Here is a 17,115-nt window from a genome sequence, read left to right on the forward strand (position 1 = left end):
AGATTTGGGAAGGGCTGTCCCCATGTGGGTGTGCCCTTCCAGCCTGTGCAGTGGATTTTTAGGTAAGGCTCAGCGTGCGCAGAACTGGCCCCACCGTTTAAGTCCTGAGGTTCATTTGCCACGCCCGAGCGAGCTTGGACAGTGCCAGTGAAGTCCTCAGGACTAGAACCTACAGCACCTGGTATTTCCCAGGAGGTCTCCCATCCAAGTACTAATCCGGGACTGACCCTGCTTAGCTTCCGAGATCTGACGGGATCGGATGTCAGGGAGGCATTTACAACCCTCAACAGGCCCTCAGCAAAGCCCTTCATGTGTAATGCTAGGGATCAATGAGGACCTCAGAAACCATTATACTTCTTTAGGAGTAATCTGTGTTCTTTCTGATTTTGTGTACACAAATCCAGGAATCAGTCATGCTCCCACAAAAAATAACAAGAAGAAGAAAAAAAAGTTGCGGTATATTTCACAAATGGTGTGAGTTTTCACTGACAAAAATTTGAATTCTTTCCAGCTCATACTGAAGACATAAAAAAATGGGCAGTGGGCCCTGTCTGTTTGTCTGCTAGTGAGATGGTTTTGTTTGCTTTTTTCCTTTATCAAGGTGTTGTGTCCTTGGGTATTTTTTGCTATATATATCTGTTCTATAAACCCCCACATATTTGCTACAGATCACTATATAAACTAAATAGAATAATTTTTCAAAAACCTGTTCTCATGAGGAATTATACAATGGTTCAAATGGTTTGAAATATTGAAAACATCTTTTAATTGTAGAATTCTATACAATCTTGGGTAGGTACAGAAATGGTCACCACAAAATGTGTTCTTATTGCCTGAAAATTTTCACAGAAGTACAAACATTGATGGCAAGCTTACTGACATCTAACAGGATGAGATATCTTTAAACTTGCAAAATGAATAGACACAACACTCCTAAGCAGGTTGTATGTGTTTGTCCTTGAAGTCCTACTACCTCAATATACAAAGAACCAAGATTAAAATTTTTAATGCGTATCACATCATAATGTAAAATTAAGAACAAAATAAACAAAGTGTAATCCTGAAAATACACTTTTTTTTTTTTTCTTACCTAGGGCATTGACTTAATCCCAGTGATGATTTCCTGTATAGTTGTGTTTTAAGTGAGACACACATTTTGCTTTTGCACAGGATGTCAGTATCAGATGGGAATACAATAACAAATAACAACAAACAAAAGGGAAAGAAACATAATCACAAGTGGAACTCAAACTCCATGCCAGTCTTCTTGCAGCCCCAAGCAAAGTTATACATAAAAATATGCTACAACCATTATTCTTGAAAAGTCCTTGGCACTTTTCCTCTGATAATCTTGCTTTCTTTTTAATGGAGCAAATTACATTTCTGCACTGATATCATAAGGCAAAACTATAAATGCAACTACAAGGACAAATTACCAAAAAAACCCCAAGCTAAAGATAAACCCCACCCTCAGACCATCACCCCCCAGCTCCAAACGCTTTGTGAGATAGTATCATCCTTCCTCCTCATCACTGTCTTTCATGGTAATGCCCTGAAGTCCTCCCCCATCTGTGACTGAGACTGTGGCTTCTTCTACAGTCAGACGGCTGTGAACTGTATCGTAGGTTTTACTGTTCAGTGTTCCCTCCATCACACCTTGCAATCTGAAGTCTCGGTAAGTTTTCTGTGGCAAAAATAAAACAACCTGAATTGGAATTCAGCAAGTCTGAGCAGTCTTTTACTGTACACTGGCCATTTCTAGCATGCCTGTGTCACAGCTTCATTCCTCCTGCAGTTAGGGACCTATCACCTTTTTAAAGATTTTGTGGTCTTAGTTTTTGGGCTGAATGAGATGTCTGTAAACTCCAGAGATTCTAATTTGATGGTTTTTCCTTTAAGAGATTGTATTTTGTGCTACAACATACAATAATTGCTGATTTCTCGGTAACTTCCATGTGTCTCATTTATTCAATAAGAAACTAGCAAAGAATTTTTCTAAATACATATTGAAACAATGAGTTTGGCTACAGATAGTTCTGTCATTTCATACAAAATGTAAATGCCTGACTCTTTCTCCATAATGTAATTTTATTAATATTTACCTTTACAATTATATACCAAATGTGGAAAAACAAAGTTTAGACTATAATCTATGTTCTATAATGCCAGCATTTCTCATCTGAATAGCTTATTACTTAATTTAATTTCTAAGTCTCCTTTACATTTTGACTCACATCTATTTTTTTTTTTTTACTTGAGAATGTTTTGTTTCCCTGGTATCTATCCTTCCTATGAACCAGCAGATATGACTTTCTTTGACTATCCATCATGTAAGAATTCTGAGTGAAATTGTTTTATTCATCAATGCTATGTTCAAGTAAGCATAGTCACCTATCTTCGTTATTTTTAAGTTGTAATGCATTTGAAATAATCTTGCCTGATGTTACCCTAAAAAGCTTAAGAAGGACATGTTGGTTTCTTATTTTGTGTACATTTTCACTACAAATTCTCGATGTTTATGGAAGAGAATATGGGGAAGGAAAATGGAAGATAATTAAGGGCTACCAGGCCCATTCCTCTGCCTGAGGAGGAGACCATGCACAACCCTTAGAGAAAAAAAAGAGTTGATCTTGTTTCACTCAATACTTCAAAGAACTGCAAAAGACACCTCTTAAAATGGGTAACACTCATCTGGGAAATTTTTTCTGCCACTAGCTATGATGATTATTTAAAACTTGTTTGAATTACTGCAACTGAGATTTATTTCACTTTCACAGGTCAATGTCAGAGTCAATGGATGCAGCTTATGTTTGGCTCACACACTCCTGCATGTACCCCGGTCTGGTCTCTTTCAAGTATCATCACTGCATTCCCTTTTTATAACACTGTGCATTCAATTTGCTTTTATGCTGCTAACAGGTCCTACAGCAACTTCTTTCAGTTTTACATTGTATTGTTCCCATTCTAAGACCAGCACTCTGGGGTTCAGACATTGCTCTTCTCTTGACACAGTTTTGCAGGAAAATAATGTTCACTTCCAAGCTTAATTTTTCATTTCTCACTAACTTTCTTGGTCCTTGACCCTTCTTTAGTCACATCCCTCTGAACATGTGTTGGGCATCTAACAAAACCTTTATGGCATCATAAGACTTTAAAGAGAAAAAGGGAACAATGTGTCTTCTTCTAGTCTTTCTTAACAATGCCACTACCTTTGTTGCATCCAAACAGTAAAGAATTATATTTCTGTTACTCATCCTATATCCCTTAAAAATGACCTCCTACTTCTTCTTCATTTTTTATTCTCAAGAGATGACAGGGGCAATACAGCCTCTCACTTTTTTTCTTTCCAAAAGCAAACAGAAATGTCCCTTTATTCACACTAGAGTTTGGAGGAACTGTGCCTCCCCACATATCTCTCCAGATGGGCTGCAGCAGGTAAAGTTTCTTATGATACTCTACTTGAACCATTGTTTCTTAGCAGCTTCTTTTTGCTGAGTTCCTCTTCCATCTTCTCTGCCCCCCAAAACCCAGGTGCACAAAATTTTCTGTTTTTCAGAACAAATACAGTTGACATCATCTTCTTCAATCTTTTGTATCCAAAGATGGTGCCACAGAATAACATACTTGGAATTTACATGCAGAGGAAACCAGATATATGGGCACAAAAAGACCACTACCATGAGCAGAGCATTCCCACCTGCGGTGGGAGCTTTTGAACAAGGCTAAACAGTGTGCCAGGTGGCACAGGGAGGGTGAGTTGGCAATGCTGCTCATTCACCTGAACTTCAGTTTTGAAAGATCTTCTTTTAATTGGCCTAGTCATATTTCACTGGTCCAATTTAGCCTGCCCATTCCTAGATCTCACTGGGCACAAGTTTTGGATTCTCTAACACCTATTTTTTTTCCAGAAGATAACTTCTTTGGAGAGGTACTTTTTACATGGGCCTGTAGTGACAGGACAAGGGGGAATTGATTCAAACTGAAGGAGAGTAGGTTTAGATTAGATATTAGGATGAAATTCTAGACTGTGAGGGTGGCAAGGCACTGGAACAGGTTGCCCATAGAAGTTGTGGATGCTCCATCCCTGGAAATGCTCAAGACCAGGCTGGATGAAGCTCTAAGCAGCCTGTCCATGGCAGGGAGGTTGGAACTAGATTATTTTAAAGGTTCTTTGCAATCCAAATAATTCTGTAATTCTCTTGAAAAGAATTTTAAATCTTTGACAAGAACCATTCATTTCAACAAACAATAGCAAACTGCTTTTGACATTTGGGCACATAATATAGTGAAGAACCCAAATTCTGTTCCCAGTGAAATCAGTTAAGGTAAAAAATAGCAAAGCTAGGTTTGGGTGGCTCAGGGAGTCAGGATGCCATCATTATTATGACTGTTTTGTATTTTATTTTGTTCCGTTCCTTTTTGCTTGTGAATCCTGAAAGTTACAGTGGTGGTTCTGGTGTCCACAAGTTAAAATGCTTCTGATTTCATAGTCTGGCATGAACTTCTTGAGAAAATAATTCTAAGAAATCAAGGTCACCATTGACAACAGGTGCTTCTTATTCCACATTTGTACAGATAACAAGAATGTCCAAAGTTAAACTAGATAGAATTAAAAGGAAAAATCAGAAATGGCCTTTTGTTTCTTGCCTGAGGGCATTGACTAAGATCTGAAAAGGAGTTAGGAGGAAACTTTTTCTGTGGTAGTGTAACCCATAACTGCCTATTGCAAGGAATATAACACTTTGCTCAGAAGCATTTTGACATTGGCTAGTGTAAATGACTGAGGATGGAACTGGAGGGATTGGTATTTCTATTGATACATATGTCTGAGTATGAAAGATTAGAAAGTGTTATCTAATACAATGAATACATTGAATGTTTTCCATTAAACCTAGTAATCAGGTGCACATAAAAAACTGAAAATAATTCCTTTTCTAGGAGAAGGGGGGAATTGAGAAAGAACGCTATTGGAATTACTAAGGAAAAACAAGAAAAAGTATCAATAACAAGATAAACAATAATTTAGTAAGCATAATCATACAGCATTGCTGTACAGCTAAAAGTAACCCATAAAAATTCCTTGGAATGATTTTAATTGTCCCTGAGTCCAGAATGGCCAACAAATACTCCTGCACATATAATTAACATCAGTGAGTTTAATAAGTTATTTTTCTTCTGGATTTTGCTACAAGTGTGGGAAAAAAATCCCAATCTAAAACTACATAACTTTACAACTTTATTCCATATTTTCTGACTTTTAGGGTGACATATACCTACCATGTTATTACTTTATTACTTTACTCTCTTCACTATGCAGTCTAATGCAAACACATTTTATTTACCTTCACTATCTTGATGAGAGTCTTCAGCTGGTAGATGTGAAGCTGAACGTCTAATCTGTCAGCCAGCCATGTGCATATGACTTTCATGGAGTTGCTATACCATTGCTGAAAGGATGAAAAAAAAACAACAAACACCACCAAATAACCCTGTAGTATTCATTTAGCAGATTTGGTAATGAGAAGTAATGAAACACTTTGAAATGATCACAGATCAGCACTTGAAGTCAACAATGATATAATTTCCTGTTATGAGAATTGCATGGGTCAGTAGGAAATCAAATAGCTTGACCTAGACTGTTCTTTACATGAATTAGCACCTGCCATTTTATCTTTCACTTACAACATGTTCAAGCAAAATAATGTTATGCACTTTTTTATCTGTCAGTGAGAATGGATATTAAAGATACAATTACATGAGAGAATTGACAGCTAAAACTGCAAGGATAAAAACAGGTAGGGTCTCTTGAGAGAGAATTTACAGTAACTAGATTTTCCAATCCAAACAGGAAAATACCATCAGAGAATATGGAATCTCTGTCTTGCCTTTTGCCCCCAACTCCACCCCCACTCCCACCTTCCTTTTAGATGACTTCATTGTTAAGTAAAAAAATCAGAAATCCCTGGAAACCATATTTAAGTATGATCAAAATACCACCTCACCCCTCCAAAAATAACCAAATTAAGGTTTTGTTTTACATTAATTATTAATTATAATTACAGTCTACCTTATTTCCTATTTATGTCTTGGGCGGGCATATGTTTTCACTCAACACTTCACAAATGGATGGTTAAGAATAAGCTCTCTGCTGTTGGGTCTATGTTACTGTAAAAAATGCTCAGTTCCAAATAGCTATTATAATAGTTCTTTCACATTAACTGGATTAAAAGAGATTTTATTAAATATAGTTGTAGCATTTTTCCTCCCCCTCCTGTAAAATACCAACCAGATGTCATTTGTCAAACTGTAAGAAAGAAGGGATTTTTTTTTTTTCATTTTAACAGTGAAAGATTAAAAGAGTTTGTGTCATAGCTGTTTCTATTCTCCTTCCCCACAGGGAAGAGGCTTAAAGTCTTTTCTCATGTAATTTCCTGTATCTTTGCAAAATACAGAGATATGCAAAGAGAGCGAATGGTGCATGTATTTTAAAATGCAGCATGTTAGGCAAGACATATTTTGGGAAAGTAATTCAAAGCAAGTATCTAACAAGTCTCATTAGTCATGTCCACAAATAAAATAAAACATATATTGGAAAAATGAATATAAATTCCTGGCTACTGGATGTAACAAAGGAAAAAAAATAGAATTCTTCCATAAAAATGTAAGCTTTCTGTAAAAATTTTTAAAGACGTACAATAAATAAATATAAATACTTTTTCCTTACAGGAAACAGTTTCATTTCATTGTAACTATCAGTTTTAAGATAAATTTGAAATTAGATTTCCATATAATAACATCTTTAATTTAATTTTTTGAATGTGTTAAATTTTGTTTTAATTAAAAATAATTAGAAATAAATTTTGTTTTTTTAGAGTTACTCCTATTTACTATTTTACAAAAGTGGACAAACACACCACACAAAAGGCAGATAGCTACATATTTAATAAAAGTACTTTTATTTATTCAGTAAAATGTGGAACTGATTTGATATCCCCAATATACTGTTTTTTAAATCACTGAATACATTTTTATACTATTTACATTTCACCCCAAACATGCATGGTGGTATTGATTTCTTTTTTAAGTACCTACAAAATATTTTTAATGTGACAGAGTTGTTACAAAGTGGTAGCTGTAAACTACATGAGAGGTGTTGTATGTATACAGATGTCTAGAAAATAAAATACAGTTGAGATTCACTTGGGGAACTCTAGTGATCTAAATGAATATAATAACTCCTATGCCAAACATTCTACCCAGATGCAATAAGATGAGCCCAATTATTAAATTATCACTGAGGCTCTGTAGTTGTTAAACATAATCCTGGCAGAGAGAATTTTTTTAGTAGTGGAACTTTTTCAAAACTGATATTCTTCCATGAAGTGAATTCAGTCACACATTCATGATGTATGTAATTTGTATCAACTGGAAAGCAGAAGGAGCTCAAACTTGGTAACACAAACAAACTACAGACAGGATTGAAAATTCTGAGACCAACTTTCTATTCAACAACACTGAACAGTGCCAGATCACTCAGAATAGACTGTTCTAGTTTTCTGGCAAAACATGTGTTTTGAAGCTCAGTCAGATAACTTAATTAAGATGGATGCAGTAAAACTTAAGACTCTTCCTGCATACCTGAAACACTGAAAACAAAGCTAAGACATGGGAGGAAATTAACTTTCCTCCTCAAATTTATGAATGAAAACAATATAATACTTTTTTTCCTGACTAGTTTTAATTCATTAAACTTTCAGGAGAAATGTCTAATTTGGTGACTGTGAAATGATACCACAGTCACAGTATATTGCTCTTCTGTCAATATACTTTGTTCAGAAAAAATGACTGCTATTTTATTAGGAAAAAAATATATTCTTACTTTGAATTGTTTCAGCATTTTTAATAAAAATCACATCCAGTATATTTTTAGAGTCCTTCCAGAGGTACCTGTGAGTAGGATTTCTGTTAACTATTGGTCTTTTATCCATTAGTTTTGAGGACTCAGTATAGGACTTTATATAAAGTTGCATAAACATAAATCTGGACTTTATAACATGAAAAGTAAATATTTCCCTATTGCTTCTTTTGGAGTCTGTTAAGAAGCACAGCACTGCAAATTCTTCTCAGAGGTAGAATCCAAGGCCACACATTTTGATAACCATGAGCATGTTATAGAAGCAGGGATGGATATAAGATGACTTAAAGGAATCAATTGCAAACTCAAAGACTTCAGTGATTATTGTACTGAGATTATGCAATTTAAAAAATAATAATAATAAAAAAATAGCAACAACATCAACAATCCATTTTAAATGGTTTTTAAAAAAATCACTTTCCCGCTAGTAACAATAGAAGTGAAAGGACAACGTGCTTCTCACAGACGTTCATTATATGGTACTAGTGTCACATTCTTTGCTGTCTTCTATGCAAGAGTAAAGCAGTGTTTATTACATATTTTTTCCAAATTGGCACGTAACAGCAGCCAACCCCTTTAACAAAAATGTTTGCCTTCCTATTTCCCCTTCTCCTCTTATTCATAGCTCATCCAGCTCCTGTAAGGGCATGCATTACTTACTTCATTTTCCTGAGATACTCTTTTAAAGTAAAAAATAAGAGAAAAGGAAAGGCTAGGGTTGACTCTGTGAGACCCTTGTATTTATTCACACTTATTGTGCATGACTGTACACTGGTAAATCATATTAGCAGCCCGTCTCCCCATCAAGCTGCTACTTGCTTTCCAGCCCTGGGAAGGTTCAACAAATCAACAGGAGCACGGAAAACAGAACATCAGTCTAATCTAGTGTTTAAGGTGAAGTTTTCAAACCCAATCTAAGAAGATCTTTAGAGCAAGCAACAAGCTGAAGGGCTCAGAAGGTGGTATTGACAATGAAAGAGTGTTGAAATATTGAGAAGCGCAGCACTTGTGCATTTTTAATAACAAGAGGGTCAACAAGGACACAGCTCCCTCAGTGCCAATAGTTGCCACACCAGGGCTATAAACGCTTTCAGTTCATCAGATTTCTTAAACAGTTCATCAGCTTTCTTAAACACCCTAAACCCGCTCAGCGGACCTTTAGTCTTAAATTAACAAACCAAAGCAATGAAAGAGGGTGCAGCGTGAATGGCCAGCATTGATCCCCAACGGGGCTCGGCGCAGCTACAGGCGCTGAAAAACTCGCTCTATTGTGGGGAGGAATTGACAAACCTCCTCACCTAAATAGTGCAGCTCAGGCGGGCTGGTGGCATGCAGCTGTAAAGGGCTCCCCTTGCCCTGCTCCCAGCACTCACAATGCACCAGGCATGAGCTCTTTGTCAGGCTCAGACTCTGCAATTTTCTAACAAGGATTAAAGTTGTTTCTCGGCAGGGCCAGTGAAAAGCAATTTAGCAACATACCGTGCTTTCTTTAGGCAAGTTAAAGAGAAGTAGTTAAGGAATTTCATTATTCTGTTGACCAGTGGAAATACAAAACAAATATATTAAATATTCACCATCTTTCTGGGTGCCTGAGCTATAACATTCGCAGAACGGTTCAATTAAATATAACACTTATCAGCTGAAAGCAAGCACTTCAGATTTATTTTTGAAGTTTTATAAAAAGGTGCAGCTGTTTGCCACCTGGAAGGAGGCTCAATACATAGCAATACACAATGGTTTAGTCCTTCTATGGATGGTATCCTTAATGCCTGAGACATAAGACCCTGTTGAGTTTCTATACCTTGACTGCTCTTGATAAATAGGCACCCTCAAAATGATTTTTCTGCTGAATATGGCAGAAAAATATGACATCTTTTCTAGGAACTGCATTTTATTGTCCTGTGGAAGTCTTAATCATGCTTTTGATCAGGAACTTAGTCACTCAGATGACAATGGGATGTTTTTACTTCCTTCAGCTTTACTTGCCCTACCAGGAACAGTAACGAAAAGTGTATTTCTCATTGAAGAGATTGTACACCAAATGTGGCATAAGTTAAAAATGAGAAAATAATAATGACCCAAAATAAGAAAAAACATGGACATGTTAAAATTTACCTGCTAAAATGGCTAGTTTTTATTAAAACACAATGCTATTACATTGTTTCAAGATTTTGATAGCTAGCACTAGTAGTATGTCAAGGAACTTTTAGAACATTTTAAAAAATGGTTAAATGGTGAAAGAAGAAATAATTTTTTCCTTAAAACTGCAAACAGAAGTTGGAAAAAAGGTCCTGAATTAAATTTCACTATTTATTTCCCTCTTTGTAAAATATGAATAATCACACTGACTTCCTTTGTTGAATATCAATGGCAATGATGGAAACAAGTGTTGTTTGTACTGTCTTCAAAAATACTTTGAGGTTTAGCTATATTTTCATGTTTAGGTCACCCCATAAATGACGATTTTTACCTGAGCAATGATGAGTTCATACACTGTTCTGAAGACTGAAAAGCCTTCGTAACTCTGAAAAATCCCATCTCAAACCTGCGGAAGGATTTCTCAGTTTGTGGGCCACCATGATACGTCAGAAGGTACGTATACACAGGAATACCAAAATATGAAATCAAAAGACATAATTAACATTCAAAAAATTTTTTTAGATTTTTTCAGAAATTAAAAATATTTAGTTGCAAACTAAATAATGAAGTTGCAATAATAAAGCAACTTTGCATAACACATTTACACTTTTCCGTGAGGTTTGGGTTGCCTTTTGATTAAGAAAGCCTGAGAAACCTTTGAAGACTGAAGTAACTGTAGGCAGACATAAACAGAAAATCCAGTGTTATCAACATCTAAAAATTTTGTTTGTTCTCTCTTCCCAGCTTATCAATTCTGATTCCTGACACGGACAATTTATGAACTGGTTAAAATATCAATTTCTTCTAATGGAAAGAGACCAGAACTTGCTGACTAGTGATGTACTAACCTCCCATTACTTTCCTGGGAGAAACTAATTATCTCCCCAATGACTTTTCTTTTCTGGATTGCACTGGTCATAGATGTGGTCTGTGAGGCACTTCCAGTCATATTCACAAAAACTGTGTCAGTGGCCAGGAAAATCAAGGAACAGAAGCTGGGAAACCTGAGAGAAGAGAATGCTTTTGCACAAGAGCTTTCCCATCCCACTATCAGCTCCACATGGCTTCATGGCAACAGCCACTGGCCTTCTGTGACACATTATCCCACCCTGTAAGGATGTGGTTTCTCATTATACATAGCCTTACATTGCCACAACAGAAAATGTTGAGCTAGGTTTGGCTCTTTGAGAACCCAATTTTTCAGTGCCAGCCCTGAGAAAATATTCTCACCAAAATGCCGAATTTTGCCTTCACAGGTAATTCACGCAAATATGATTTTTTCTTTTTTTTTCTGTTGCATGTTGTGAGTCTCTTTTTTTTTTCTGAACCAACAGATTTATTTGTTATTAAGATGTGCTTCTATAGTAGCACCATTTAGATTCAGCTAGCAGAAATGGTCAGTTACCCGGCCTCTGACTGTAGAAATAGAAATTATACCATCTCCAGATACTAAAAAACTTTCAAGTACACTTGTAGCCTGGCTATTCTTACAGCTACCATAATGCTGCCGGCTGTTTTTTTTTTTTTTTTTTTTGCAAGAGCAATCTTTCAGTATAAGACATCAAAGAGGTTTGTATTATCTCTCTGAAACATGAAAAATTTCTCCACTTTGTGATTCAAAGCACTGCTTTGACTGAAGAAATAAAGACTATGTGGCATAAATTTCATAGCAAAGTGACTATGAAGGAGACAGATGATATGGCGACTGTGCTGAGACTTAGAATTATAACTCCTTTTATGGGCACTGACTAAGCACTGTTTCACCTATGTGTTCACATACATTTCCACAGGACACATAACTCTTATTGTTATTTAAAACATATAAAATACAATCAATGCAACTATTAAAACTGATGGGGTACTTTAATATACTTTAGCTTTCATCCAATAATAGTATAAAACCTTTAAGAAGCAGGTATCAGACCTGAAAGGCTTGGGAAGCTTACTTTTGCATTTTCTTAAATGTTCATAAAGTTCAAGAATACTATTGATTTTGGGTGTTACCATGATGCCACTACATTTATTCCTTTTGCACTTTTTTTCCCCCTAGGAATTGCCATTTCAGGTAAACTGAAAGAAATGAAGATTAAACTAAGCACCAATGGAAAATCCAAGGAGTTGTCCCTGTTGGAACCATGGGGTTAGCATGAAGTACAAACAAATGAAGCCTTTTCCCTACACCAAAAAATCAGATGTTTAAAAGCCCTTGATCTAGAAAATGCAATTGATTTAATCAATATTTTGTCAAATGCAAAAACTCTATTTATCTCCATTTGCCATTTCACTGCAGTCCCTTCCCACATTTTTGTTCAAGGACCTGTCCAGAAGTCCTCCCACTGCTGTGTTACTCATTTCTTCTGTAATGCTCCTGAGCCCTGTGTTGCCCCTCATGTGCTCCTACTTTGCAGAGTTCCTAAGATGTACCTCTTTCCCTCCACCAGTGTCTTAAACTTGCAATGCTCAGCACCACTAATCTAGGCATCTTCCTTGAAATGTCTCATCCAGCTTCTATGTTCTGCTTCCTCATCTGATCTTAAAAAGCTAAGCCAAGTTTTGAACTTTTCCTCAGGAATGTGCAAAAGTATTGATAGTCTAAACTACAGGTTGGTGTACCAGGAAAGGAGAAGTGAGAAAGAAACCAGACACCACTGTCTGCTTTGAGACTCATACTTCTTCTGATACAGGGATCAGGACCACGATTTCATTAGGTTAGTAATTTTGAAATTACAAGCTCTGTGTACAAGCCCCCATTTTTTTTTTTAATTCCCCACCCCCTGCCTTTTTTTTTTTTTTTTTTTTTTAAATCTGATTGTAGCAGATCAGGAACTTTCTTTTTGCACCCAGTTTGGCCAAGGCAGAAAGTTTTTCTTTCTTCCAGTGAGAGTCTTTTAGTTTTCTTCTGCCTTTTTTTTTTTTTTTGTGCCATTACTCAAATCTCCCAGGGAGCTCAGAAAGGATTTTGATTTTTCTTAAGAACAAATACTTTAGTCCCTAGTCAGTCTCTTCCTTGCATATTTGAATGAAAGATTCCCACTGCCACTTCCAAAGCAATCAGGGGAAAAGGGAAAGGAGCTCAACAGAAAAAGGAACTCAGATCTTGACAGAAAGACCTTGTTCAGCAAGGCTTAGGATGACAAACAAATGAACAGTTGTTGGATGGGACATTTTGCTGATGTAAGGAAACAAAACTAGTTTCAGAAATCAGTAAGGAGAATAAAAGAAAAAATGAGGCTCATTTAAAAGCACATTAAGCATCTTTGAAATTCCCAGGCACAAAGGATATAGTTTGGAAATAACAAAAAAAATCTACTATATGAAAAGCTTATCTTTTGGCAGGAAAGTAATTTTTTCATATTTTAGGCTTGTAATTAGAAGCTGGCTAATTGCTACAGAACTTCGGCTACTGTACAAATAAAAGTACACTTTAAAAACAAAATGTGCAGTACTCATCTGTCACTACGTTGCATATTGGTTGACAAACAGCAATTTATAATATTTATGCTCCTTTCCAATGTTTGTGACCTTTCTTTTTTCCTGGCTTTTTCATGTATGTGAGATGAACTGGGCAAGTGGAAGTTTGCAAAATTAAGACCCATGTAACTTCCTTCCATGTCTGGACATATGTAATGTTACTGTTCTTATTTTAAATACTAGGTACTAATATGATAATCAAGACTGTGAGAGATTAACAGCACAAACAGTTTCTCTACTCCACTCAGGATATACACTGCGTCTGTGAACAGGACTTCCATAGGTTATTCTGGTGCTAAAACTCTCTGGAGCAAACACTGTCAGTCTTGCTACACAGTGTGTTGTGTTGCAGTTTGGGTGTATCTGCAAACATCCTTCAGGGCACAGAGTGGGGAACATCACTTGAGTGACCCTGAAATGAAAGCCAGCTTGGATCCTCAAAATAAACAAATTAACATAATGCAAAATGACCAAGATGTTACTTATTACAACACTTGCCTCTTGCTATCAGAGTCTAGTTTTAAAAACCATACAAATGCACTCAGCAATACAAATGCTAAGCAGTCTTCCTAAGTGCATGCCTAAAATTACAGAATCACAGAATCACAGAATGGTTTGAGTTGGAAGTGACCTTAAAGACCATCTAGTTCCAACCCTCCTGCCATATGTAGGGAAGCCACTCACCCATGCAACCTGATCTCCAACACTCTCAGGGATGGTGCCTCTACATCCTTTCTGGGCAAGCTGTTCCACTGCTTCTCCACCCTCTGAGTAAACACTTTCTTCTAACATCTCATCTAAACCTGCTCTCTTTCAGTTTAAAACCACTGCTCCTTGTTCTCTCATAATCTGCCCAAATAAAAAGTTCTTCTCCCTTCTTTTTAATAAGCCCCTTTTAGGTACTGGAAGGCAGCTCTAAGGTCTCCCCATAGCCTTCTTTCTCCAGGGTGAACAACTCTCTGAGCCCGTCTTCACAGAAGGGCTCCAGCCCTTGGATCATCTTTGTGGCCCTCATCAGTTAGGTTAAAGGTCTGCGTTTACTCTGCCTGTAAGGTGTGTAATCGAGACACCAACTGTTGCCCACTGATCCAGAACTTCCTGGGGAGTCCCTGGACTGAGGCATCTTCAGAGGGACCAGAGGAGGAGACCTCTTGTTAGCTGCATCCCTGAAAGTGAACACATTCTTTATCTTGGTACCATGTACCAAAATTGAGGTAGACTGAAGCTGGGTCGGGTCAACATTTGTATTCTAGCTTTTACACTCACCTTAGCAATTCTTGTCCTAAAGTCTTCTACTTAGACTCCCTGCTCTCTGTGGAATGAGGTCAAGTACTTATTTTTATTACAGTATTTAAACCATCCTGTGTTCCTCTGGGTGAATATTTACAGATAGCTCATTTCTTTCGACCTCAGCAATCATTCATTTGCTCTGTGTGTTAGTTCAGTGTCTTATGACAGGGTTGGAAGCAGCTGTGAAGCTAACAAGGAGATGCACGCTGGTGGAGCTACTCCTCTCTTACATTGCATTGATTGGGAACTACACTGAGCAGCCCTAATGTGGAACACAAATCCAGTCTCTTGCCTCCCTCTTGCTTCTCTCCTCCCCTCATCTCTTTGGAAAAGGTCTCCTTGGTCTGGGGAGGTGCCTGGTTTGCTCCTTTCCATCCCTGAACTTATTGCTTGTGTACACTCTCAGTTATGTACATTTTACAGCTGTGTTGGGGGTTTTTTTGAGCTGATCTTTCTATGCATTACTTATACTTTTTTTCCTTGCAGACTGTAAACACTTTCAGTACAGGATAATACAAAGGACAGTCAATAGAATGTAAAGTAAGAAAATAGACAGTGAAACACCTGAAAATTATTTAGAGGAAATAATCTCTATATAGGTCAACACTTCTGCACATTTAAATCAGTACTAAAGCTTCAGTTCCCTATGAGCAAACAGGTGAAGAAGTTCTTTCCACTGACAAATCTGTGTCAGAGAACTCTGCAGCATCCTCACCTGGTATTATTTTGATTTGAGACATAGCAAACTCTTCCTGTTATGCTCGACTCATTATAGTAAAACTAGGTTATTCTCATGCTTTTGGGCACTATTTTTCTTGTAGTATGATCAGCAATGTGGTTGTGAGTCTATTTGTGAACACTTATGCAGAATTTTATTTTCCTTTTCCAACTAAACTTGACCTAAATGAAATACAAGTATAACTATCAATGCTGCAAGTAAGGTTTGAGAAACCATAGGGTTCTCCTGCTGTTTATACATGTGTGAATTACAGTACATCAAGAAATCAATATTCCCTAGATGGTGCTTGTGCCTGGCACTTCATGGTGAACAAACATTAGGTAAGACAATATAAATGGTACAATCCTTATTGATTTCTCTTGACTGTGTCGAATGTGAAAGCTGCAGCCACAGTTAACACTTACGGACAGACTCATCTAAAGTTTCGGTGCTATTTTATATTTTTATAGTTGTCCACGCTCAATTGATTCTATTAAGTTGCTGGACACATTTCAAGCCATCTAGATAAGAAAAAATGGTGCAGTGCCTGGAATGAGGTGATGCTACTTTATGCCTAGCAGGATAAAAAGGCTAAAGGACTAAATTGTGCCTGGATGCTGAAAGGAGTTCTCTTTTAATTGATGGAATAGTTATTGTGTTTAGTGAATGGATATTGTGAGTGATGGATAGATGCATTTAACTAAGTTAATAAATGAATGAACAGTATATACCAGAAATTGAAGGTCCCAATGTTATAGCCCCTCCCAAAACAAACAAGCAAACCCCCTGATAGTTCCACTCAATTGATAAAATTCTCACAGGAAAAAAAAGTCAGACGGGCTTCAATCTTATGTTTTGGAGTTTCCCCACATTTTTAACTCTTTTGACTCATGATGCACATTTAAAATTGTTTTTTAAGAGCAATTTGTACTTTTCCCCCTCCTCCCCCTCCAAAAAAGTGAGCTTCTCACACATATCAGGGAAATTGGGGGTTAGAACAGTATAAGGAATTCTGAATCTTGGGATATGGGTTTCAGTGCCCTAAAAATAATTTTCTATTTCAATTTTATATCTAACAACCTCTTTTAGCAAGATATCAGAATATCTATTTCATACTTTCTTACTCCCCTGCTGAGAAAATTTAAATAACGTGATTGAACTGGTGTGAAAAAGGTGTCAGACATCCATTCCATGAATACTAAATGCAGACTGGGCTATGGGATATTTAATGTCTCGAGAAATCCATTTTTATATCTTTTTGGGTTGTGTGGTACCCAACAAGAGGGAAATCCAGAAATTAAAAGTGACTTAAAAATGAAAACACGTGAAAGTGTATCATATCAAAACCATATAAAATCCAGTCATTGTGTTCTGGTTTTGTTTAGAGAAAACACAATCAGCTACAGCCTAAACCAGCTTACAAAGTGCTGAATATTCTGATCCTGAAGCAGCAATTGCTGAAGCACACACTTTGCTTTAAGTGTATTGTGGTCCTAGTGATTTCAACATTACTGAGCTTTGCTGGATTTACAGCAGCATAATCAGCACCCTTCAAGAGCGCGAACTCTTTTTCTCAGCATAA

The 17,115-nt window shown here is 36.8% G+C and overlaps 1 protein-coding gene across 9 annotated transcripts in view; it reads right to left on the reverse strand.

The window, feature by feature from the left end:
* Nucleotides 1-764: 764 nt before the first annotated feature.
* The window catches only part of CADPS2 (calcium dependent secretion activator 2), a 298,773-nt gene continuing 282,422 nt past the window's right edge, over nt 765-17,115 (reverse strand). For all 9 annotated transcript variants that reach the window (XM_071552501.1, XM_071552500.1, XM_071552505.1 and 6 more), the window contains 2 exons: nt 5,343-5,447; nt 765-1,684 (listed from right to left, as the gene is read on the reverse strand). In XM_071552501.1, coding sequence (XP_071408602.1) covers nt 1,514-1,684; nt 5,343-5,447 — 276 coding nt within the window. In that variant the 3' untranslated portion in view covers nt 765-1,513. The remainder of the gene's footprint in view (nt 1,685-5,342; nt 5,448-17,115) is intronic.

Source organism: Pithys albifrons, chromosome 3 (assembly GCF_047495875.1).
Source record: "Pithys albifrons albifrons isolate INPA30051 chromosome 3, PitAlb_v1, whole genome shotgun sequence".
Classification (NCBI taxonomy): Eukaryota; Metazoa; Chordata; class Aves; order Passeriformes; family Thamnophilidae; genus Pithys; species Pithys albifrons.